Source organism: Macrosteles quadrilineatus, unplaced genomic scaffold (genome assembly GCF_028750875.1).
Source record: "Macrosteles quadrilineatus isolate MER2022 unplaced genomic scaffold, UCM_ALF_1.0 Scaffold_4__1_contigs__length_99947679, whole genome shotgun sequence".
NCBI lineage: Eukaryota > Metazoa > Arthropoda > Insecta > Hemiptera > Cicadellidae > Macrosteles > Macrosteles quadrilineatus.
In genome coordinates this window covers 27,993,590-28,018,111 of record NW_026542597.1, presented here as the reverse complement: position 1 = coordinate 28,018,111, position 24,522 = coordinate 27,993,590, and the positions used below count along the sequence as shown (strand labels likewise).

The window sequence follows — 24,522 nt, the reverse complement described above, 5'->3', positions numbered from 1 at the left end:
AGTTGGTAAAGGGAACATATTTTTCAAACATCTAAAATCTAACCTACATATCCTAATATGTCATTTAAGTTTAAAAGGATTCAATTCCCATTGTGGTTAGCTTTCGCTATTACTTATTATAAAAGCGCAAGGCCAAATCTTCACAAAAGTTGACATTTATTTGAAAAAACCAGTGTTTACCCCATGGTCAACTTTATGTTGCTTTTAGTCGAGTAAAGCGGCCAGATGATATTAAAATAGTCCTAGAACCAAATAAAGAACAAGGAATCGACCAAAATAGATACTTTACAAGAAATGTTGTTTTCAGAGAGATTTTGTTATGGTGGCATTTTACAATTTGGAGGATGACATTATCTCTGTGTGTTTTATCTAAGTGAATATTTAATTGATAGTCATAAAGATTATTATTGAAATTGTTCCATAGTTGTATTATGATTAGAAAGTTTATATAAACACACCTAATGAACAGTCCTTTGGAATTTTTATTTTAAACAGAACAGACATAAAAATGCTTTATGCAGGTATGTAATAACTATTATACATATTATAACATACAAAATTGTTAAACAATAATTCAAGGTAGGGTAACCCATGAGACTAATAATTTGTACAAAATAATTACTAGAATATATATATATACACAAGGTGAATAAAAAGTCAAGACCCCCTCTCTAATATTTTTCTTAGTAAATATACAGAGATATACTTTTGGTAGTCGTGCAATATAAGCAGGAAGTTTCATTTTATGATATTGAAATTTTTAAATGTCCCCCAAAAAGGGGGGATTTTGGGAGCAATTCAAAATTTTTAACTGTAAACCCCCTTCAAGTGACACCTCACTTTAAAGTTTTTACAAAAATGTAAAAAATGGTGAAAACCAGAGTTCGCTATCTCTATTCTGTCCAAAATGGTAGCCCGTCAAATGTTATGGAAAATCAATGGTAATATTGGTTCGTAGTTGTAATATTGGCTACAATTTTAGACAGAAGAGAGATAGTGAACTCTGGTTTTCACCATTCTTCAAGTTTTTGTAAACACTTCAAAATGAGGTGTCACTTGAAGAGGTTTTACATTTAAGAGTTTTGAGTTGCCCCCAAAATCCCCCTTTTTGGGGGACACTCAAAAGTTTTAAAATAAAAAAAATTAAACTTCCTGCTAAGATTGTAAGACCACCAAAAGAATATCTCTGTATATTTACTTACAAAAATATTAGAGGGGGATCTTATTCATCCAAAGGGGCTATTGCCCCTACAAGCCACTAGTAATGTATTAATGACGGTATTTTAATTTTATATATATATATATATATATATATATATATATAGTTTTTTAGGTATTCTTTTTAGGTTGACGTAAGAATGACTGTTTTTTTCACACATATATTTAGTTCTTATGAAACTATCGTATTGGTTGGTGATAGTCACATAGTTGCAGACAAGTACTTATACCGCACGCTCTAATACGCCTTTTTAGGCACGCACCACAAAAAATGCCATATTTCCAATTTGTAATTGGATTTTCTATGTTGATGTCTCATTACGTTTGTTGCAGAATTTACTGTGAAAAGCATTCTTGTGTTTATTTTAAGATTTACAGGTTTAACGTTACTGTACTACTGTTAAAAATGTTTAAATGGCTGCCATATTGAATGTTACATTTGTAAATTGTAATACATTTTTGCAAAAGCTAATTATACTAGGATTAAAATGTATTTAAATATTAAAATGTTAAGTAACATGGATATTAAAAAAAAATACTAAATGGTGGCTCTGTGTGTAACCATTGATTTACAGATGCTTTAGATGTGGCTGTATTTATACATTAGTTACTAACCCAGAAATTATATAATTGGTATTTGGTAAATGACGTTTGCAGTCAAGATTTGAAGAAAACTTGTCCAATATCATACAAAAATGTAATTATATTCTTTTGTATAGACAAATATTTCAATAAATCTTAACTTACGACTCAACGAAATAAACTATGACCACTGTTGTTACATCAGAAAAAATAGTTGTATCAACAGCGTTGTCTTAGTTTTATATGTTAAAGATTTTCGCTTTTGTTGCCAACACGTAAAATCAAAACACTTGTTAGGTTAGGAATTGGAGGTCAATCTCGCATTTACTTCCCTGTCGCGCTTGCTACCCCTCAACTGACAGGAAAGGCCTTAAATCAGGCGATTAGCTTCAACAGTACCCGGGTAGGATTATGGCAAGACTTCCGTCTCCCAAGTTTTTACCATCGATCTCTCCGGACACCAACCAGCTGATTATATTTGGCAATGAGTGATTATAAAAAAAAAAAACATAGCCTATCTTTGAGGTTATGAGTAATGATTATTAGTCTTTTAGTCAGCGGGGACTTTTTGTTAGCTTAGAGTAGCCTAAAATATCGAATCGAACGTCACTCGTCCAAAATGTGTTTACTGGACTCGCCCGGTAATAAATAATGTATTAAAATTCGTTCTTATTCTTTAAATATACTTTAATACACCTAAGTATTTACAAGTAATTCTTATTAAGTACATGGTACATTTTGTTTAAAGCTGGAAGCCATGTGGCCACAGTTTTTAAGCACCACTAGGATATATTGGTTAGACGGTAACTTCATCATAGCACACGGCTAAATAGTTATTAGTTGGGGAGAATCTCAGAAAACGGAATAGCTCTGAAGATGGTGTTTCCGAATTGCCTAGCGAACGCCACAGTAGTTTCTTCAACAATGGGCATGATAATCTCCAATACTTGCTGTCTGTTCTGGTTGTAGAAATTCATTGCTGTTTGAGCTGCAACACATTTTAAGATGTCAAAGCTATACAAAATTACAGTACTATTATATTCACTTAGCATTAAACAATTGTAGCCTATGATAAATCAATCTGAATACTGTATTCGAAAACTATCCAATTGTCTAAAAGAGATTTCAATAGCACCGTTATTTTAAGTTTAGTGTTTGTGCATTGTTGTTTTAAAAAGCCCCAGTATACAAGAAGGTCTTTAGAGTGCCAACAATTAAAAGATGAGGTACAAGAAATAGTTACCCAAGAAGAGGTAGAAGTTAGTAGTTAAGTAGCGATGCACATAAGCTGTGAAAAAAGGTGTTAAAGAAACATGCTTGCTAATTAATATACAGATGTGAACGCGATAACTTGAGTAATTTATATTAGATTTTGATGAAATTTGGTTTGAAGGTGTAAGGCGGGATAAACTTGAACGAGTTTGTGAACCAGCATGATTGGACGATGAAAACAGGGTTTTACGGGGAGTTATGAGGTAAAATTTGGGTTTTCTCATTTTTCACCATAAAAACAAAAAAAATCCCAATTTCTCTCTAGACCATTTTAAAGAGCTTAAAAAGACAAATAATTTAGTATACTGAAGTGTTTTTGTGCGGTTATTGGTTACGGAGAAAGTTAACTGTTGTAACTTGTTTATGGATATATTTTTATCAAACTTGGTAAATTTATTTATTTTATATTCATATAAAAAAAAAAAAAACACTTTATTACCCTTCCTGCAGCAGCAAGCGTAGTTACTTTTTAAACTTAATGTTATTTAATGATAATCTAAATAGATTTAAATGAAAATCCAATACTGGTAAATGGAAATTTGCTTAGTCTACCAGGTTTGCTATGGCGGGGGTTAATCTATTTATTTATATAGTACCTGGGGACCGAGCTTTGCTCGGAGAAAATCATTAGTTCGCTCTGAAAGCAGTCTTAGTATCGAAGATACATAAATCTGTTCCCAAGATCCACACGGCTCGCCTTTACAACGTCCTACACCATTTCCTACGTCATGGACCTGTTTCCCTCCATTCCCATAGCACTTTAGGATTGTAGATACCTTATAATCTAATCGTTATTAACAGTTCCCACACTCCGGACAGCTCGCCTTGACTACTTCCTTCACCACTTCCAACGTAGTGGACCTGTTTTTCTCCCTCCCCATAGCATTTCAGAATTGCAGATACGTTAATCTAATCGTCATAAACAGTTCCCACGCTCCATACTAATCGCCTTTACTACTTCCTTCACCACTTCCTACGTCGCAAACATGTTTCCCTTCCTTCCCATTGCATTTAAAGACTGCAGATACATTAATCTAATCGTCATAAACAGTTCCCACACTCCGGACAGCTCACCTTGACTACTTCCTTCACCACTTCCTACGTCGCGGACCTGTTTTGCTCCCTCCCCATTGCATTTAAAGATTGCAGATACCTTAATATAATCGTCATAAACAGTTCCCACACTCCGGACAGCTCGCCTTGACTACTTCCTTCACCACTTCCTACGTCGCGGACCTGTTTTCCTCCCTCCCCATTGCATTTAAAGATTGCAGATACCTTAATCTAATCGTCATAAACAGTTCCCACACTCCGGACAGCTCGCCTTGACTACTTCCTTTACCACTTCCTACGTCGCGGACCTGTTTCCCTCCCTTCCCATAGCATTTTAGGATAGCTCATGCCCTTATCTAATCGTCATAAACAGTTCCCACACTCCGAAAAACTCGCCTTTACTGCTTCCTTCATCACTTCCTACGTCACGGACCTGTTTACCTGCCTTCCCTTAGCATTATTGGAATGCAAATACCTTAATCTATTGGTCATAAACAGATCCCACACTCCGGACTGCTCACCTTGACTACTTCCTTCACCACTTCGTACATCGCGGACCTGTTTCCCTCCCTTCCCATTGCATTTAAAGATTGCAGATGCCTTAATCTAATCGTCATAAACAGTTCCCACACTCCGGACTACTCGCCTTGACTACTTCCTTCACCACTTCCTACGTCGCGGACCTGTTTCCCTTCCTTCCCATAGCATTTTAGGATTGCAGATACCCTAATCTTATCGTCATAAACAGTCCCCACACTCCGGACTGCTCGCATTTACTACTTCCTTCATCACTTCCTACGTCACGGACCTGTTTCCCTCTATTCCCATAGCATTTTATGATTGCCTTTACTACTTCCTTTACTACTTCCTACGTCACGGACCTGTTTCCTTCCCTTCCAATAGCATTTTAGGATTGCAGATACCTTAATGAATTCGTCATAAACAGATCCTAGACTTCGCACTGCTACCCTTGACTACAATGTATCGAGTAATCTTAAGTATAATCTTTGCTCAATATTAACAAGTGATGTTTTTCCTTTTGTACTGTATTTGTAATTTGTTGGTATACTGTGGGTAGTTGGCTTGTTATGAACACATGCTACAACTTCAAGTCTTTTGTTTACTTTTTCCTTGTTATTTAATTCAGCCAACATGGTTACCTAGCAACCCATAAGACTAATGTTAAAAAAATGTGATTTTCAGTCTCATTTTTCTACGTAATTAGATATTTGTTAGCAGTTCTAACTGCATGAAACTCGTTTTAAGGCCAGAAATGAACTATTTACAACATTTGAAGAAAATCGTCGGAGCCGTTTTCGAGATCTTTGTGCAAGCAAGCAAGCAAGCATACAAGCAAACATTGCTCGTATTAGAGTATAGGATATACTGTATATATAAAATACTAAAACGTATTATATTGAAACTTGTACACACCAATGATCCAGATGTAAATGAAAATTACGTACAAAAAAACAACAACAAAATAACATAAAAATGGTGGCCAAGTGATTGTTGAAATGATGAGAATATGAACAACTGAGGAAGGCGCAGGAGATCGAGAAAGGTGCAGGATTTTTGATGGAGCGGCTAAATATCTGCTCAATATATAACGGTCCTGATATAGTAAGTAAGTAAGCAAGATTTGTCAACTCTAGGTTCATCAGGTCATTCTCACTTATAGCCTCGGTGTCCCGACTACCCTTGTTTATAAACTTGACAGTTTGGTCTCCGATCCTCAACTTGACTGACAGGTCCTTCACTTGGGCGAACTCAGTCCCTTTCTTGTTCTTGATCAGCTTGCCAGTTGCTCTCACATCAGCCTTGATATTAGCTGAGGACAGAAGCTCAAGTTAGTTTGAAGAGTTATTTGCTTGAAATTATTGATGATGTATTCATATTAGAAACTGTAGGTCTATTAGTCTATATTCTAAAAGTAACATACTTTTTTGCTCATAAGACAGAACGTCATTAGACAGAACGGTACGTTTTTGTGCATTGTGGGGCTAAAGAAGCTTTTTCATCAAATGCAGAAAATAATTTAGGAAATGAGGATATCAGCTGTCTACTTTTACGTTAAAATTCATCCGCTCATTTTTGTCAAAGAAAATAGTCCATTGGTATTGTCGTATTTCGGTACAAAAATGTTTTGTCTTTATTATCGTGCAACATTTTACTACAACGAACGCTCAGTTATCAACAATTGGTTAGGTTTAAGTGTGTAAACATTTCAGTAATCCAAAAGTGAATTTGTGGTTGTGTTGGTGGCACAGTTGGTGGAGTAATACATAGGCTAATGCAATTGAATAACGGCAACTGCTGTTCATTTATTAGCTTAAGTAGAAGGCAACCACTTTGGATAATCATTTATAAAGGGGGAAAATATACGAAATATTAGTTTTGTGAATTAATTAGTTTTTTTAGATCGACGAAGCATTACGAAAAATATAGTTTATTAGGGCCTAAATAGGCTAGAATGTCTTTGCAGTTCTCTCTCAAATATAGTAACTCATTCCGGCATTAGTGTATAACATCTGAAATGTAAGTTAGATTAAACAAGACTAGCAATGAAACATAGACAAGCCTACTATTATTGGGGTAGCGGATTTTTATCCCCCTTGAATAGAAGACTTCGTTGTTTCCTAATCATGATTTAATGTAACGCGGAAGAGTGTTGATCTCAATGAATTAAATATGTTATTTACGAACAGGATCAGCTGCTTGTGTCAATGCATTGTTGGCACCAATATGTAACACGCTTTATTACATTCATACCACTGGTTATCGGTAGCTACAGCTACATTAGTTAAACAAGGAGTAAATTGACTCACTAAAGTTTCCCTTGAAGATCCCTTTTCCCTTGAGAGGAATGACCAAGAGCCGTCCATCAACGTCGTAGTCTGACGTCACTTGCAAGAAAGGAAGAGTCACTGACGCAACCACAGCAAGCTTGTTCAGATCCGTCCTGCCACAAAACGTGAGAAGTCATAGTCGGAAATTGGTGATTTTTTTATGGTTGTAAAAAGCAACTAAGCATATGCTTAGAAAACTTATATTTAGATCCACATTTTCCAAATATACAGCCTAAGGCCACTAAAGTAACAATACAAACTAGCTCATGTTGTTACTTGAGGTTGTTGACGATGAAGTTAGAGCCCCCGAACGCTCGGATGTCCGTCAGCTTAGCCTTCACTTGGAGAGCGTCTGTGTTTCGGTTGATCTCTAGAGCTGGAATCACCAGTGGTTCTACTGGTGGAACCTTCATCTTGGGAATACCTGCAGAACAGAGCGCTTTTGATATAATACATTTATTCACACTTACAAAATAATTGCTTGCCTTTTTGAGTTCTCTCTCTACTAAATATATTGTGGATTTCACCCGAAATAGTTATGTGTTAAGTATGTATTTTAAGACGGATTTTTGACTTTGGATGGGGCAATGATAAGATTTTACTCATGTAACTCTATGCAATATGAAGTCTATTGATTTAGTGTGTAGGGAAATCAAAACATTGGATTGTAAATTATCTTTGTATTTTTGCAAAAAGAAAATTCTGGTAGAATTGATGTACAGATTTTGAACAAGCTTTTAGAAAGACTTATATTGGGGTCGACAGAATATAATGTCGATTATATTCTGATTCCATCGAAATTAAATTCCATTGAACTACTGACTTCCTTGATTCGTTTATCAATATAATGTCTTACCTGCATAATATGACCCAGTTTTTAGTCTACGGGTTTGTGTCTTCAGAATTCCTTGTTGGGATGGAGTTCTTCGTGGGTCAAATTTGGGGCATCTATTATTTCTATTCTAATCAATGGAAACCTTAAAACTTCCAATGTTTACTGAGTGGTAAACATGACGATGATACTGTTTGACAATGATTTTAAGGGTTTCGTAAAAATGTATCTCAAATTTATCTCAATTGAATTGGCTTTCAAATTGATCTCTTGAGCAAGAACGGTCAATAACCCAGCCACAGGAAGCTAAAACATTGGCCTAGGCAATAGCTTCCTTTATGTTCACATAAAAAATATTTCCTCCTCATGAAGCACTATACAAAATGTCTCAAACTTATTCAAGAAAACCACGACATTGAGGAGCAATTGAAACTAGCACAAGGATTATTTTTGGCTACATAAATCTGCAAAACAGCAACATAAAAAAAAACTAAGAAACTTACCTTTAGCAAGGTGAGGACGCACAACCTCAATGGCCTTGATGACACATTGGTCGAAGTTTGGATCACTCTTCTTGCACACAGGCACATAGTCGGCTGCAACAAACAAGATTGTGTTCAAAGTATAAATGGAGTCTCTTTATACGAGGCTGAATTGGACAAAGTCCTAGAACAAATGGACAAAGTCCCAAACAAACCCAGTGAAACACCACGAAGGAAGACTCTTTATATTTTCTGTACATGTACTTTGTGAATACACTACCCGTAAACAATTGTTTTTTTTTTTATTATTTATTTAAGGGAACTTGCAAACCCCTGGTCTTGTTGCTAACTAAATATCGACCTTTTGTTGATAGCAGCATCACTTTGTTGATAGTCCAATGATAAATGACATTTAGGCCCATAATCTACCACTTTTGGGATCGAACCAGCAGGTTTGAAAGCGGACCCTTTCCAGACCATTCGGCTACCAAGACCATTGTTAAATAGTTTTTGTTATAATATGTTATTGTAAGCTGAATGCATATTTAGTATGCAATGGAACAATGATTCAGTCTAATTTAATATTAATATTGGTCAGCTGGTTTATTGGTGTTATCAAATAAATGTAATAAAAAGAACAGAAATTTTATTCATCAGATTTTATTAAAATTACCTAACATTTGGTGCCGAAAACCCGTCGAATCATGTAAAATAAAGAACCGTCATCTCGTATGACTACAAGATCCTGTACAAAAAGAGAAGAGAAAAAGGACAGTTAAGAAGTTGAAAAAGTCGGCCTTGATGTCTCTGCAAAAAGTGCACTATCCTTTCCTTCTTCTGATAGAAGATCCAATAAAAGTAAAAGTAGCAGCAGGAGGAACAGAGAAGTCGCTGATGTTATTAATGAACTCATTAAGATTCAGGAAGAGGAAACAGCTATCACAATATCACGTGCAGAAGCTAATGCAGAGGCAAAAAGAGAAGAAGCTAGAGTAAAGGAAGAAGCTAAAAGAAAGGAGTTAGAATTGAAGAAAAGACTGATGGAAGAAAGACTATCACTAATCAATCCTAGATCGCCCTCAAGAGGTAGTAGCACTTCCAGGCGTTCTCTCGTGTCAATTGATCAACCTATACCAACGAAAGAAGCTGTTACCTTATGGATGCAAGGTATTGAAAATTAAATGATTCCTGATGATGAAGCACAGAGGTACAACACTTTGAGGGTAAGGAATGAACCGACTGATGACCATCTAGATGATCAGCCAAAGCCTAGGGTCAACAAGTCGGTGAGTACATCCAAAATACCTAATATGAACGCTCAAGATGAACAGTTTATGCCTTGGGCAAATGAACCAGCAAGTTTGGGGACAAGGGATGAACCGACTGATGACCATCTAGATGATCAGCCAAAGCCTAGGGTCAACAAGTCGGTGAGTACATTCAAAATTCCAAATAGTAACGCCCAAGATGAACAGTTTACGCCTTGGGCAAATGGACCATCAAGGGATGAGCCGATTGATAACCATCTAGATGATCAGTCAAAGCCTAGGGTCAACAAGTCGGTGAGTACATTCAAAATTCCAAATAGTAACGCCCAAGATGAACAGTTTACGCCTTGGGCAAATGAACCATCAAGGGATGAGCCGATTGATGACCATCTAGATGATCAGAAAAACCTATGGTAAAAGAATTGGTGACATCCAACATACCTAATGCTAACGCTCAAGATGAACAGTTTAGGCCTTGGGCAAATCAACCAGCAAGTAATCCCAAAATATCCCAAAATGGTTTATTGGTGTTATCAAATAAATTTATTTAAAAAGAACAGAAATTTTATTCAGATTTTATTAAAATAACCTAACAACCATAATGTATGAGAGAATTTCGTACTGGTAAACGACTGTCATCGACAACGTATCCAAAGTATCTGGTCCATTATAAATAGTGTCCTTACTTCCTAGTAAAACCTCTCTTCTTTCGTAAGAAGAAAGTGGCGGGACTAAATTTTATCGTTTTACAGTACTATAGTTCCCAGAACGCAACTAGTTGTGACTGGATGATAGCTAGGAAATAGGGAAGGGGTTTCTAGTGACCAAGTGCCGTAACCTCGACGGTGGACGCAAGGTGTTGTATAATGGCTGCATAATGTCCGGCGCGACGTGGTGGTGACTCAGCGAAACTCGGTCAGCTGGTCACTGGAACTACTTTGTTGGTCGACTTTCCTTGGTCACTTACTTCAACCATTGACTAGGTACTGAAGTAGATCTATATGGACTAGCCGTCGCCATTTTTTTCAACAAGAACCCAGTAGTTCAGTGCTAAGCCAGTCACAGAATACGCCAGTGTCTAAAATTAGATTCTCTACCTTATTTGTTCTTGCTAACATAACTTATGGGTCTAACAGATGCTACAGCTCACAGTTAGTCGGTCTATCGGTTTGACTTGGTAAAAAGGTTCCAGTAACCAACAGAATTTAGTAATTTACATAGCACAATCTGTTGGTGGCTCATATCAACTACGATAATTTTGATAATCTAGTTGAATTAATAGTCAAAGCTACAAATTAAAACTATTAAATATTGATACAGATAATCCCCCATTAAAGGTGCCACTAGTTTTTTTTTGTCAAATTCGTCGGTACTTACGTATTATACGGAGGCCGGAGGCCACTTATTTTACAGCGCGCTGCGTCGGTTAGGTTAGGTTGGGTTATCATAAGTTTTTATGACTCATCTCGTATAGTTCGATTCATAACGAAACTAGGAAAGTTCTACAAACATATTTATGATAACCCAACTTAACCCAACCGCCGCAGCGCGCTGTAAAATAAGTGGCCTCCGTATAATACGTACTACCAATTCGTCATAGTTTATAATGGCCACCGACAGATTGCGCTGATCTAAATTACCAATTTCTGTCGAATACACGATGTTTTTTTACCAAACCTAACAGATGGAACTACTTATTGTTATGTAGCAACTGTTATGACCCATCAACTATGTCAGCACAAAAATCTATATATATAAAAGGCAAAGCCCTCACTGACTGACTGACTGACTGACTCACTCACTCACTCTCACTAATTCTCCCACTTCCCACTTACCTAGGAGGCTGAAATTTGGTACACTGATTCTTTAGGCATTAAATAGGAAAACTAAGTGGTTTTTATTCTGATCGGACTCTCGGGCTCCGCCCCAGTGGCTCTGGAGTTTCCCATGTTAACCTAATGAGTACTCATATTTAAATGGAATTAATGAATCATAACAGCTGTTTCAATTAAACAAGTTGGTTCTGTTCTATGATATTCAATAGCATTAAAGTTTCAAGGATTACCAACAGAGTGCAGCACTATTATTTTTTTAAATATTTGACAACAGCTAATTTGAAACCAAAAGGTGAGTGAGCGTAGCGAACGAACTTCAACACGGAGGCGAGGTAGCGTAGCGAACGAGCTAACCTGAAGGCAATTGAGCGCAGCGAACGAGCTCCAACCGTAAAGGTGAGTGAGCGTAGCGAACGAACTTCAAAACGGGGCAAAGCCCGCGGGTACAGCTAGTAAGCTATAAAATATAGTTTTAGACACTAGCGAATTCTCTGACTGGCTCACACAACTACATTCTTTTTAGGACAAAATTGACAACAGCTGGTCAATATAGATAAGATGCCTATTCCAATACAATCCAATAGTCAATGATACAACGTTGCCATGTGACCTATACCCTAAAATGATTAATATTTTATATGGTGTAATATAGGATTTTAGTGTTTACTTCAAAGGTTACATCCAAAAGTTGGAACCTAACCTAAAATAATTCAAGGTAAACTTCATCTTTTCATCATGGATTTAATACAACCGAAATCGGTAATTGACAACAGCACACTGTGACGGTGGCTCAAACTCATCTACATCGATTTTCATAAAATAGCTATAGATTTAAAATGAGAATGAAATGTTTATAAAGCATAGCCATAGCTCATGTTTACAATCATTGTAAAAGTATAGGCAGCTTTCGTTGGTCCTGTACCAGCTTCGTTGGTTCCTTAGAGAGGTGTCAGTTTGTCCTTGGAGCCAGACTTGTCTTGAGTATTACTGGAGCAACTTTCGTATCGAGCTCTTGTTTGTTGCCAGATCAAGATCTTGTATCACATAGCATCTACTGTAATAGGTCTCAACTAAACACCTGTTCTTTTAAATGGTTGAAGACGTCATATACTATACTTTTTTTATGAGCAATTTTTACTTTTATGTATGTTTGCTCAAAGATCTCGAAAAATGCCTCGAAGATTTCCTTCAAATGTTGTAAATAATTTATATCTGGCCTAAAAACGTGTTTACGTGAAAACGAGTACGAAGAACGTGTGCAGTTAAAACTAACAAAAAATCGAATTACGTAAAAAAAATTAAATTGAAAGTCAACTTTTTTAACAAGGGTTGCCAAGTAACCATGTTGGTTGAACAAAATAACAAGGAAAAAGTAAACAAAATACTTGTAACATGTTTATAATAAATTTTATAACATCGTTTATAACGCGTTTATAACAATCCATCCACAGTCTACTAACAAATTAAAAAAATATAGTAGCCTACCAAGGGAAAAACATCTGTTGTTAATTGATCAAAGATTACACTGAATTTTACTCTATATATGGGAAAATAGTATAGGCCTAGATCAAATACTGATTATTGTTCTTGTCTCTCCTACCAAAACTTAATCTCCGAAGTACCGAGACGTTAGCGAACTTTTTCATATGTGTGATTTTTACTTTTGACTGTAAAATAAATTAATGCGTTGTACATAGCCAGGTTACAACCATCACAATGCAACCACACACAACAACACAAAACAATGCAGGTCCATCATAATGAAATGAAATTGCACTGAAACGTAAATAATAAATGTAAAAATTAGTTGCAAATAAAACGTGAATTTCCTTGTCATTGCTTTTAAAATGAAAATAAACTAAACCTAGCTTGGTCCCCAGGTACTTATTTCTAATGGTCCATAATTTACGATTATTTTCAGTTGGTAGAGTTGCACTCATTTACACTCACATACATCGTCTTGTGTTAATACCCCCGCCGCAGCAAACCTACAGACTTAGCGAATTTCCATTTGCCTGATTGGATTTAAACTAAAATGTCTCCTTAAAAATATCACATTTATTCACTATTTAAACAGAATTCGTTTAATGAGTACTTAGGTTTGCTGCAACAGGGAGGGTAAAAAAGTTTTTTTTAATGTAAATGTTAAAAGGTACTGTGGTTTAGTAAGAAATTAAGGTATTTTCCAAATTTGATCAAAATATGTTCATAAACAAGCAAACTACAACAGTTGACTTATTCTCCATAAGAATAACATGGGAATTTTAAAATTACAATTTTTTTGAATTTTCTCCGTAACAATTAGGCGCATAATAACGCTTCAATATACTAAATTATTTGTTTTTTTAAGCTCTACAAAATGGTTTAGAAAGAAATTGTGAAATTTTGTGTTTTTAGGGTCAAAAATGGGAAAAACCTATTTTTACCCCATAAAACCCCCCATAGACCCCCGTTCCCATAGTCCGATCATGCTGGTTCGCAAACTCATTCAAGTTTATCCTGCCTTACACCTTCAAACCAAATTTTATCAAAATCGGACAAAAATTACTCAAGTTATCGTGCGGATGGACACACACACACACATATATATATATATATATATATATAGATATATAAAAATTTGAACGAATGGTGTTTTTGGCCTCTGGGGACATCAAAATGAAAAAGTAAATCGGTCCCGGGCTTAGGTCTTACCATGAGACCTACGGTAATAGCTACTTCCCTATAGGGAAATTCGCTAATTAAAAGGGCAATTTTTGGTTGCTGATCCTATGAAAACATCATGTTGTCATAGGAATAACGCATGGACTTAGCTTTGATTTTAGATACCAGTGCAGTAAGAAGGACCAGCTGACCAGCTGTAGAAGACACTGCTGTAAAAATGAAATAGAAGAATGAAATTAGCCGCTCGCAGGTTCCACTGTAAAAAAAAATAATCTACCTATCGAAATTGATAAATCATTGAGTGATTTAGTGATTTGAATATTGTCTTGACATGTATAACATCAGGAATTACGGACAGAAACTCAAGTGGTGTTCATAATTTTACTTATTGAAATGGAAACACCTACAACTTAATAAAGTCTTGAGACTAGTCAGGTTTTAGGGATTGAAACAAAGCCGATTATAATGGAGTGTTTTATAATAGCATCTTGAAAATCACTCTCTTAATTCTTCATTTCTTCTATTCATCCCAAAACAAGGGCGATTGGAAATAAACGTTACGAAGTATAACTGTATAGTTTCGATTAAATTGTTACTGTCCATGAAATTCTCAACGTTAAAGGTCCTCTTATGCATGTTTATTTCAGCATCCACAGAATGTTCATGTTACCCCTGAGCCCACAATGCAAAGGGAATTCCGATTGTACATTTCCATCAGATAAAGTGTGCCCATTCCCACCTGCAATGTACGGCGTCTTCTTCACGTCTACTTGAACGGCGAGGTACTTTCAGTTTTAAGCCCCTTCATTAATATTGATTACTATCTGTTGTTCTTCGAGGTCGTCTTATGACCTCATCTGTTCCCTGTGTATTGTCTTGTTTTAAGACATCTTCTACGCCGACCTTACGCTTCTTAGTGTGTTACTCGTGCTTGGAATTAGTACTGAAGAGTTGGACCTTTGCAGTTTTATTTAAAAGCTGGGAAGGTCGCCGGTTCTATTCCAAGTAAAATTATTACTGGGCCAGATGTTATTTGTCATTGGACAAGCAATAATTAATCTCTAACAAAAAGGTTGACAATACCAGGTAGTAACAATACCAGGATGTTTGTGGGTCGTTCGCAAAAACTTAAACAATGCCAAAGGCTTGAACACACACTCACAAAAAACCCTCGCCACAGCAAACCTGAGTAGACTAAGTGAATTTACATTTGCCTCCACTTAAACTTATTCAAATAATATTAGGTTTAATGAATATAGTTTTACTGCTACAGGGAAGTTAATAAGGTTTGTTTTTAGTAAAATTACTAGCTTACTATACATTTGCCAAGTTTTATCAAAATATGTCCCTAAACAAGCAAACTACAATAGTTTACTTATTCTCAATAAGAATAACATGGGAATTTTAATTTAAATGTTTGTCCTCTGTAACCATTAACAAATAACCGCACAAAAACAGTTTAATATACTCAATTATTTGAATTTTTAAGCTGTTCTTGAAAACTTATTTAAAGAGACATTGGAAAATGTTGGGTATTGAGGGTCAAAAATGAGAGAACACAATTTTTACACCATAAAACTCCGTTCTGGTCTGATCATGATAATATGATAGCTCGCAAACTCGTTCAATTAAACGTAGGCTTCGTTTGTACTAATTCATCAAAATTGGATGGATCAATCTTTATTCGAAGGAGCTCCATTGCTTATCATAACAAATTATCAATCTAATTCTTATGAAAACATCACTGAAGTTCTCAAGAATGTTTTTTTTTTCTGACCATAACGATTTAAGCCCCCATTGTGCTCAACAGGCACAATAAGCTGTTGTTTATTCATTACAGAAATAGCAAATTCTAAAAATAAATTGAGTATTTGTTCACACTTCTAATTCCATTGATATTGTTAAGCCCTTTTATTTGTGTTTTGTGTTGGTAGCGTTTAGAGATGCGCTGATGAATATTTTTGGGTAGATTTTTATGATTTGCACTTAACTGTTTGCTATATTAACTGAGGAAAATCAGTATTTATATTTATATAGACGTAATGGGTTTATAATAAGTTAAATAACAGCAAAGGGCAGTACGCATGATATAAAAAAAAGTATAAGTGTATCCAAGGGCTGAATTTAAAAATCAATTAACAGTTGCGTCTATAGGCTTTTGGTTTATTTTTAATAAATAAAGTAGACTAAGTTAATTATTTATATTTTACAACTACATACAAGTTGTGGCGAAATGAGAGCGAGTATGTAAAGTAGGGTTGGTAAACTGGTTCACTGGCAGTGATCTACTTGTTGACTTGTTTAGTAACAAAATTTATACTTCAAATATTGATTTAAATTTGTGATAGGTATACTTTATTACAACCCATAAAATATGCGTAGAGGCAATAAAAAAAATCGTAGTTGAAACACCATTGAGGGGTTTTCTAGAATTGTAACATTCAGTTTTACACACATTGCATAGCAAGGTAATAAAGGTTTCACTGTATAGTAATATCATAGAACCAGATCTTTAAATGGTAACACTAAATACTAAAATACTCAATTTTTACACACCCCTAAACCACTGGCAACCATTGATTGTGTTACCAATGTAGGCCTACTGAGCATTCAAGTCCTGCCAGTGCTCGGTGTGCAATTGCTTATAATATATTGAGTAAAACAAAACATGTATAGTAACTAACGCCTTTTGAATTAGGTATTAAGTTCTTAATTTTGTAATTACAAACATTATCAATATTTTAAACAAAATCAGAATCATAATTTAAATTTTAAACTTAGACAACGCCTTTGGTAATACACAAAACTATCAAATATCCAATAAGTGACAAAACAATAGGTATTGAAAATGGTTGAATTCAAATGGCATAGTGTAACATATAACTTGATATTGTGTCCACAGATTTTCCATATGTCAATATTAACATATTTTTTTGCGTACACGTATTTTAAGTTTCAACATAAAGTTGCTAGCAAAGAATGTCCACGATGAGTTGTTTGAATTAATATTAAGAACGCCTCACACTATTTAATTAGCCTACCACCTACCAAAACTATTTACACAAATTCCTTGGAAATACATTCATAAAAATAAATCTTTAAATGTAACTCTCTACTGAGTTACTTAACTTAAGTTATTTAACGAAGAGAAACTTTAAACTCTTTAATTTGTTAACTCACGTATTTTGGCTGCGACGGCGACCGTGACGCATGTAGCCAGTAGGAACAGCGCGGGAGACTTCATGTTGTGGAATGACCAAAGAACTTCCCTCTCTGCGTGCAACTGTGATGCAACCATGCAACCAGCTTCACTCGACGATCAGCTGTACAATTGAGGGGAACCCCTTAAATGCTAGGTAATCAAAATGGGAAATGGGCAGAGGATCAATTAAACACGGGAAGTGACGCAAATCACTTTTTGTTGGCCTTGACATCCTCTAGGAGAGAGGAATAAGAATGCTTGTCTAAGAGTTTAATGCTTTGTTTGAATTCCATTGTTGATTAAACGGTTGTGGTAATTCGGTTTGGTTTGAAAAATAATTTTTTAACACCACTGATTATTTTTGTAGTGATTTGGAGATTTGTATTGAAGCGGTATGAACGGCTCACTAATCCAAAGAAGGCTTAAAAGATATTCACTGCAATGTCATGGCAAGCTAATTATGAAGCTTTATCTACACAGTTTCTTTACTCTATGTCGCCTTGCACCACATTATTGTTTTCCTCTGTGTACAAGCCTTTGTATTATCATCCGCCACGCTTTCTCCATTCTACTCTTTACATTCCTTTACACAGTCTCTTTATTTCCTATTTCGTCCAAGCATTCGTGTCAGGTAGTAATTATTCCTGTTTACTTCTCTTGAGTTTTTGTTTTGGCTTGACCACTTTGGAGTGTTGAGAAACTATTCTTTGAACGCTATTCTTTGAACTATTCAACTATTTAACTATTCTTTGAATCTTGGGTATCGGAATTGAACTAAATGTGTATTGCCACAGAATAACCAATAACCACACGGTGCCTTTATATTCTGTGCGGTAAAGCTAAATTGTTGAAGATATTATTAATCGGGGCGAATACTGTTAATAATGTTTAATGAAATGGCGACCATACAAAGTAGGTATTTTAAGCCAAGTATGAATGGAGATGAGTGTAGGATGAGTGGCGCGATCTTGTAGTCTTGTTAGTGACTAAAGCCGACATTCCTTAGACACAGATTGTTAATTAATAGCCCATACAGTAATAGCAACTGGACCTTCAGTTTATAGTGGAATCCAAACCACATTTTTGCCTTGTAATTAACGAATTGGTCTAATTATCAGGATAGTACTGTGGATAGTCGTAGTACTCACAGTAGTACGTTTTCTGTGCTCGTGTGGACGTTAATCCACACCAGGGAGTATCGCATCCACAATGCATGCATATAAATATCCACAATTCGTGACCTCCTATGACAAGGAATAACCTTTTGATTGCAAGTGAACGCTATAGATAATCACCGCTAAATCTGGGTGATTTAGTGCTCGCATGGCAATGAGAAGGTTGTCGCGTCGGTTCGATAGGAAGAAAAGTCAGACAATTTTTGTCGTTTGAAATTATTAGACCCAGTGTGCTTGTTTACTGGGGTTTAAGCAGATGGTCGAGACTAAAGGAAAAGTCAGTAACAAAGCTACACAAGGCATCTTACTTCATTCTACACTCATCCTTCACTTCATTTTTGAGTTATATCACAAGGCAATAATTAATAAGTATTCCCTCGTCTGTGATTAAATTCCCCCAGTTGCTTGCGCCCCCATTTAAATTAACTAACCGACACGCTGAATCCTTCTAAAACCCCACTTACAAAACATCTAAACAGTTAATTCTGCATAGTAAGTGCATCGTTGATTTAAGTATGGGTCCCTACATCAGGAATATATGTGGTTTTACGTTTAGTTAGACAATTCACCTTTACAAAATAAATTTTTTTTTACGTTCTTACAAGTTTACATGATCGATATACCCTACAGTTATACAGTTATACCCAACCTATATACAGTTAAGGTTGAAGTAATACAGTTCAATTTAGTTGTTTAATTAAATGGTAAGAGTGAAACCATTTTTAAGGCATTTTCAAAGAACCAACATTGTCTCTTATGCATACTGACCCCGTTGCAGGGCACGGGTATGGCTGCTAGTTATTTATATTTTGTTTGTTTACTTTTTCCTGAGTAAATCAATTGATTCTCTGTTACTATATGTTACTATTACCACAGATAAAACATAGTCCCTTAATATTACTATTCTCTAGTGAGTGTAACCGTTGTTTACACATTTTAAAGACCTGCTCTTTTCTTGTACGCCGTTACCAACAGAACAGAACAACTAGTATTTTGTTTTTAACTAGCACAATTAACTAGAACTAATTACTCGTAGTAATCATTTAAACAACTTAAACTAAAAACTATAAGCTATTAATTAATAGTTACAACCTTCCGAACAGAAACACACCTATACATTGTTTTTGGGGGTCGCCGGAATTTTATCCCCCTGGAATTTTACCCCCTGGGCAAAGCTGACGTCACTATGACGTAGTAACCTGAGTGGCCAAAAGTTTGTTCACGGCCGGAATTTTACCCCCGCGGATTTGGAAGTCTAATGAAAATAGTCGGAGCGTGATTAATTAGATTAGCGATAAAAACCGGAATTTTACCCCCTGTCCATATAACTAGCGTTTAGGCAACTGAAGATGTACGGGCCGGATTTTTACCCCCGGAATTTTACCCCCGGATTTTTACCCCCCGGATTTTTACCCCCGGAATTTTACCCCCCGGAATGTTACCCCCTGGCTGATTTTAGAAATTGAATGATTGATTTTCTTATTTCTGTTTTTAATTAATTGTAAACATTTCATTATTTAGTAGCCTATCTTTATTTATTTATTTTGTAATGTCAACTAAGTAAACAGAATTCGCTGTTTTATTTTGATCATATTGACCAACAGTTGGCTTCAAAGATCGAATCCTGACACTCGAATCTCAAAATTAATATTAAAACCCTGTTCGATTAGTTAATGTTACACATAAAATTAAGATAGGCTACTTAATAATAAAATGTTTACCATTAAATTAAAACTGAATGACGATAATTAATCATTCTCACTAATTTATATCTGACCAGGGGGTAAAATTCCGGGGGTAAAAATCCGGGGGGTAAAATTCCGGGGGTATAAATCCGGGCCGTACATTCTAGGTTTTTATAATTTGATGTGTTCTGATTAAACTCACAACCGTGAAAATATATGTTTAATTCCGCGATTAATCCATCGAGCTGATGTCGCGAAACACAAAAGTTCGCGGCCGGAATTTTACCCCCTGGTTTGTGACGTCACGTTTGCCCAGGGGGTAAAATTCCAGGGGAATAAAAATCCGCTACCCCGTTTTTGGCTGGTCCATGCGATTAGTTTTATTCTATAACAAAGTTTATCGGCGCTTATGATGTCATTTTGCACAACAATTGTGCTGCTAAGTTACTGTACAACGGCTGTAGGACTGCGGTAAGTTTCACCTGTGGTTCTTTGTCGATCACGGGGATGCGGAATACTACCCCCCGGGAACCCCCCCCCCAGATGAAACGTGACGTCACGAAATCTGATTGAATTTCGGAGCCGTGTCCGCGACTGGAATACAACCCTTTCTAGCAAAATGTGCTGCTATTATTGTATTAAATTTTATTTCACACATAATAATAATTATTAATTTTAATTCGAGTAATACCGTTTGAAAAGGCAAAAAGGCATGTGGGGAATAACAAACAGAATTTTAAATGTTACATACAGTTTGGTTGGTTAGGTTAGGTTAAAACAGTTTGACAGCGAAACTTGAGTGTCCGTGACTGGAACTTGCCCCTCGATCTCTGACGTCAACATGACGTAGGGGGGTCTAGTGGGGGCAGTGGCGTTGCTTAGTTAAATTCCAGGGGGGGGAGAAGCCTCAAATTTCCCAACTACTTAACATAGATTTCCCAACTATTTTTTTTTTTAGAAATCAATTTCTGTACTATTTTTAAAAATCTACAAATTATTATACCACTAAACTGCAGTAACATTCAATTCAGTATTTATAAACTTGCATTAACAAAACATAGCTAGTTTTCCATATATACAAAACTACTCAATTTCTAAAACTTCTATCATTTCATAATTAAATTTTATGACTAAAAAAAAAACTTGAACAAATAATGTTTCAAATCCAAAAAACTTTACAAACCATTGTGGTAGCAGACGTAGCAGTGTAAAACTGTAGGGATATAAAATAAGCCTCAGAGTACAAATTAGTATAGAAAAAATATTTTATTGCAAAATAGTGAAATTAAAATACTTTTAGAAGTTAAGATCAACATTTTAACTTTCATAAAACTTACAACTAGGGAAGGCCTAAACAAGTTTGTAATGATGAAATATTAATTTTAATGTCAGTGTTGTGAATAATATTATTCTAGTCTAGAAAAGAATAAACCTAAAATAAGACTCGTATAAAATAAAAACGTTCAACTTGGTTGATAATAAACAAACTTATACATACAATAAAAATGTTAACCTTCATCTTCATCAAACTAGAACTTAGACAAAAATAAAACTTATAGTGAAAGTCAAACATCAATTTTAGGTTATGTTTTATCCACGTAGATCTGTTTAAGAGTGATTAGTTGATTCATTTTTGTAAATCCTTAACTAGGAATGATAAATAACTTGTGTAGATTTTTAAATTCATTCAGAGAATAAATATTCCATTTAGGTTATTAAAAAATAAGAGTTTTAAAGGTAATACCGATACACAAAACCTATCTTTAATGTTATTTTAATCTGCTTATTAGCAAGTACTCTGGTCAGTTAGCCTGCTCCAAATACCACGAAAAAGGTATAAAATATATTTCATGTGACTGACGTCAAAAATATTTTTGAATTTCTTGTAAATACTAACAAAAAACATATTTGAACAGAAGAGCTACATTGCTTGCACTTTCAAAATTCAAACTCGCAGTCTCGCAGACGAATCATTCGGAATCCTCAACACATGACAGGATCAAGGTAGCCAACATACGTCCAATAAGGAACAAAATTTCTCGTAAACGAAATTCCAACAAGCTATACCGCTAATTGATTATTGATTTCTTAAAATAATGCGTGTTTAGCCTTGTTTAATCCAAGTTAAATGAAATCAAAGAAGCGTCAAGTTTATTCGTCCAAGTCAAAGAAATTTTTATCTTTGATGGATTTTCGCAAATATTTAAATTTTGTTTAGTTTAAAAATATATTTTTCTTGTATCTGACTTCCCAACTGTCCCAACTCGTGGCAAGGAAATTCCCAACTTTTCTCTTTTCAGATTCTAGGGGGGGAGGCTCCCCCCCCTACCCCCCCCCAAGGTGACGCCCCTGAGTGGGGGTGTGTCAAGGGGGTGTAGTTCTGCTGGGCGCTCGCAGATCAATATGTTTCCTTGTGTACCAATGCCAGCCCCTTCACAATAACATGAAATGGGTAAGAAATGAAACGACATTTTACAGAAGCACACTATGTCTGTGATTGAATCGAACTACGTTCTGTTTATTTAATGTCTACTTTACTGTATTGTATTTACAGGCAATGTTTCCACCGATCATTTGACGTTTTGCTGTAAATTGTACCACTGTTTTTTTCATCGTTTTGTCCGGCCGAAACTATAAATTAGACTTACTAGAAACATCCTGACTGACGTAAGTAAAAAAACCCAACTTGTACAAAGCATAGTCATTGGCAACTGGTGAAGATTACGCCGAGGTAATACTTTTGATATTAGGAAAACTACTCTCGATTTAGATAAACTGTTACTTAGAAATCGTTGTTGAAGAGTTGTGTTTGAAATGTGTTTTTATCTGTAGACTAGCTGTGTGCCCGTTCTACGCACGGGGATCTTATCGTAGCCAGTTGAAACCTTCTTATATTAAGAACAGCAGTTGATTTTAATATTTTCAGATATGCTGGCAAAACAAAATTATAGATAAACCTTCGCAAATACAGTATCTGACAGTTTCAAGCACAAGCCAAAACAAATGCTTCGAAATTAAATGTCACCCGAATCATGTTGGTCCATATGTTAAATCCAATGATTAAACTAAAAAAATGCCGTATAGATCTATGAGGCATAGCCCTAAGGTAGGCCTGAAAGTTACTTTCCACAATGGTTAAAAGTATATAAGGTACTACATTAACTTCACAATTTAACACTTTATTCGGGTTGACATTTTTCATTATCAAGGTGCTCTTGTCCCTTCCGTGAAACACTGAGAAATAAAGGACATTAATGCGTTACCAACAGACATACACACACAAATCCAGAACTTAATTAGAGAATTTGCTACGCTTTAAGCATAACAAAGTACATATAAAATTAGTATTTGAAATCTTTGTTAATGTCATCAAATTTTATCATATCAATTTATATTTGCTTGGACCGAAGGGGAAGATGACCCGTAATGCTGTCAAAATGACGGATGACTATTTGAAATGAAGTACTATAGATGATTTAGATTGGTAATTTATAATAAAAATTACCAAAATAGGCCACGAACTATTGATGCATAAACAACGTAAAGCGTTAAACAATTCATGATGGTTTACCTACTGAGTTTTACTAAAATGCATTAGCCTATCGTTTTCTTAGCATAAACTAACATTTTGGAATCCAGACAGAAAAGCAAAACTTATACAGTTAAATTAAATACGCCTGTAATAAATAAGGTGCAACCCCAACATTAACTAATTTGTAAATTACAATGATGTTGTAGTACGTAAATGTTATTCTTGCTGCTACCAACGGTTCTAAGGGAAATCAGTACCAAAAACCAACGTTTACAGTTAAGAACTATAGTACATCCGATCAACTGTATTCGTTAATCAAGTCCCGAGGATATTGATCTCTTGGTTTTGGATTTTCTCGTAAAAGGTTATTGGCAGTCAAAGTTATTTACCATAAATTGCTTTATTTATAAATAACTTTTAATGTAAACTTATCGGTGTCAGTTTGAAAAAAAAAAACAACCTTATACAAACAACTGTTTTGTTATTTAATAGATTACGTATTCTCTAAACAATGATTGGTATAGGCTATCCATTAACATTAGAAGGGACTGTGATAAAAATCACACAACGTTGGGTTTTTGGACGTTTGTAATTTTATTTCTTAAGTAGGTAGGCCGTGTATCCTAGGAAAAAGTACCGGCATCAAGGTTCGTCGTCAAAAATGTTGTTATGAATAATTGGCTAGGCGTACGTACCCAAGAGATAGGCTATTTGCCTATTGGCTGTATGGTCCAGCGATTGCATCACACGGTGAGTAGAAACTATTGACTATATAGTCAATGTTAAGAACAGAAAGTTACACATTGGAAACCGAGTTTAGCATTATCCGTAAACCTCTGTTACAATCACCTACAGCAGTTGTGATTTTTTTAC

General features: G+C 35.4%; 2 protein-coding genes across 6 annotated transcripts in view; one reads left to right on the top strand and one right to left on the bottom strand.

Moving 5' to 3' along the window:
- Positions 1-24,522, top strand: part of LOC128991274 (uncharacterized) — a 121,625-nt gene that overhangs the window by 32,331 nt on the left and 64,772 nt on the right. The window lies entirely within an intron of this gene.
- Positions 542-17,371, bottom strand: LOC128991275 (circadian clock-controlled protein daywake-like). The gene is made up of 6 exons (XM_054414006.1): positions 17,236-17,371; positions 8,310-8,402; positions 7,251-7,398; positions 6,954-7,087; positions 5,801-5,956; positions 542-2,788 (listed from the first exon to the last, which is right to left on the bottom strand). The coding sequence occupies exons 1-6, from the start codon at positions 17,351-17,353 to the stop codon at positions 2,637-2,639; spliced, it is 801 nt and encodes a 266-aa protein (XP_054269981.1). The 5' UTR covers positions 17,354-17,371; the 3' UTR covers positions 542-2,636.

Excerpts from the sequence above, each read along its gene's own strand:
- LOC128991275 (XM_054414006.1), bottom strand. The coding sequence starts at position 17,353 with ATGGTTGCATCACAGTTGCACGCAGAGAGGGAAGTTCTTTGGTCATTC. Across the intron at positions 8,403-17,235 it reads CGCCGTCGCAGCCAAAATAC|CCGACTATGTGCCTGTGTGC; the intron begins GTGAGTTAACAA and ends TGTTTGTTGCAG. Across the intron at positions 2,789-5,800 it reads TCGGGACACCGAGGCTATAA|CTCAAACAGCAATGAATTTC; the intron begins GTGAGAATGACC and ends AATGTGTTGCAG.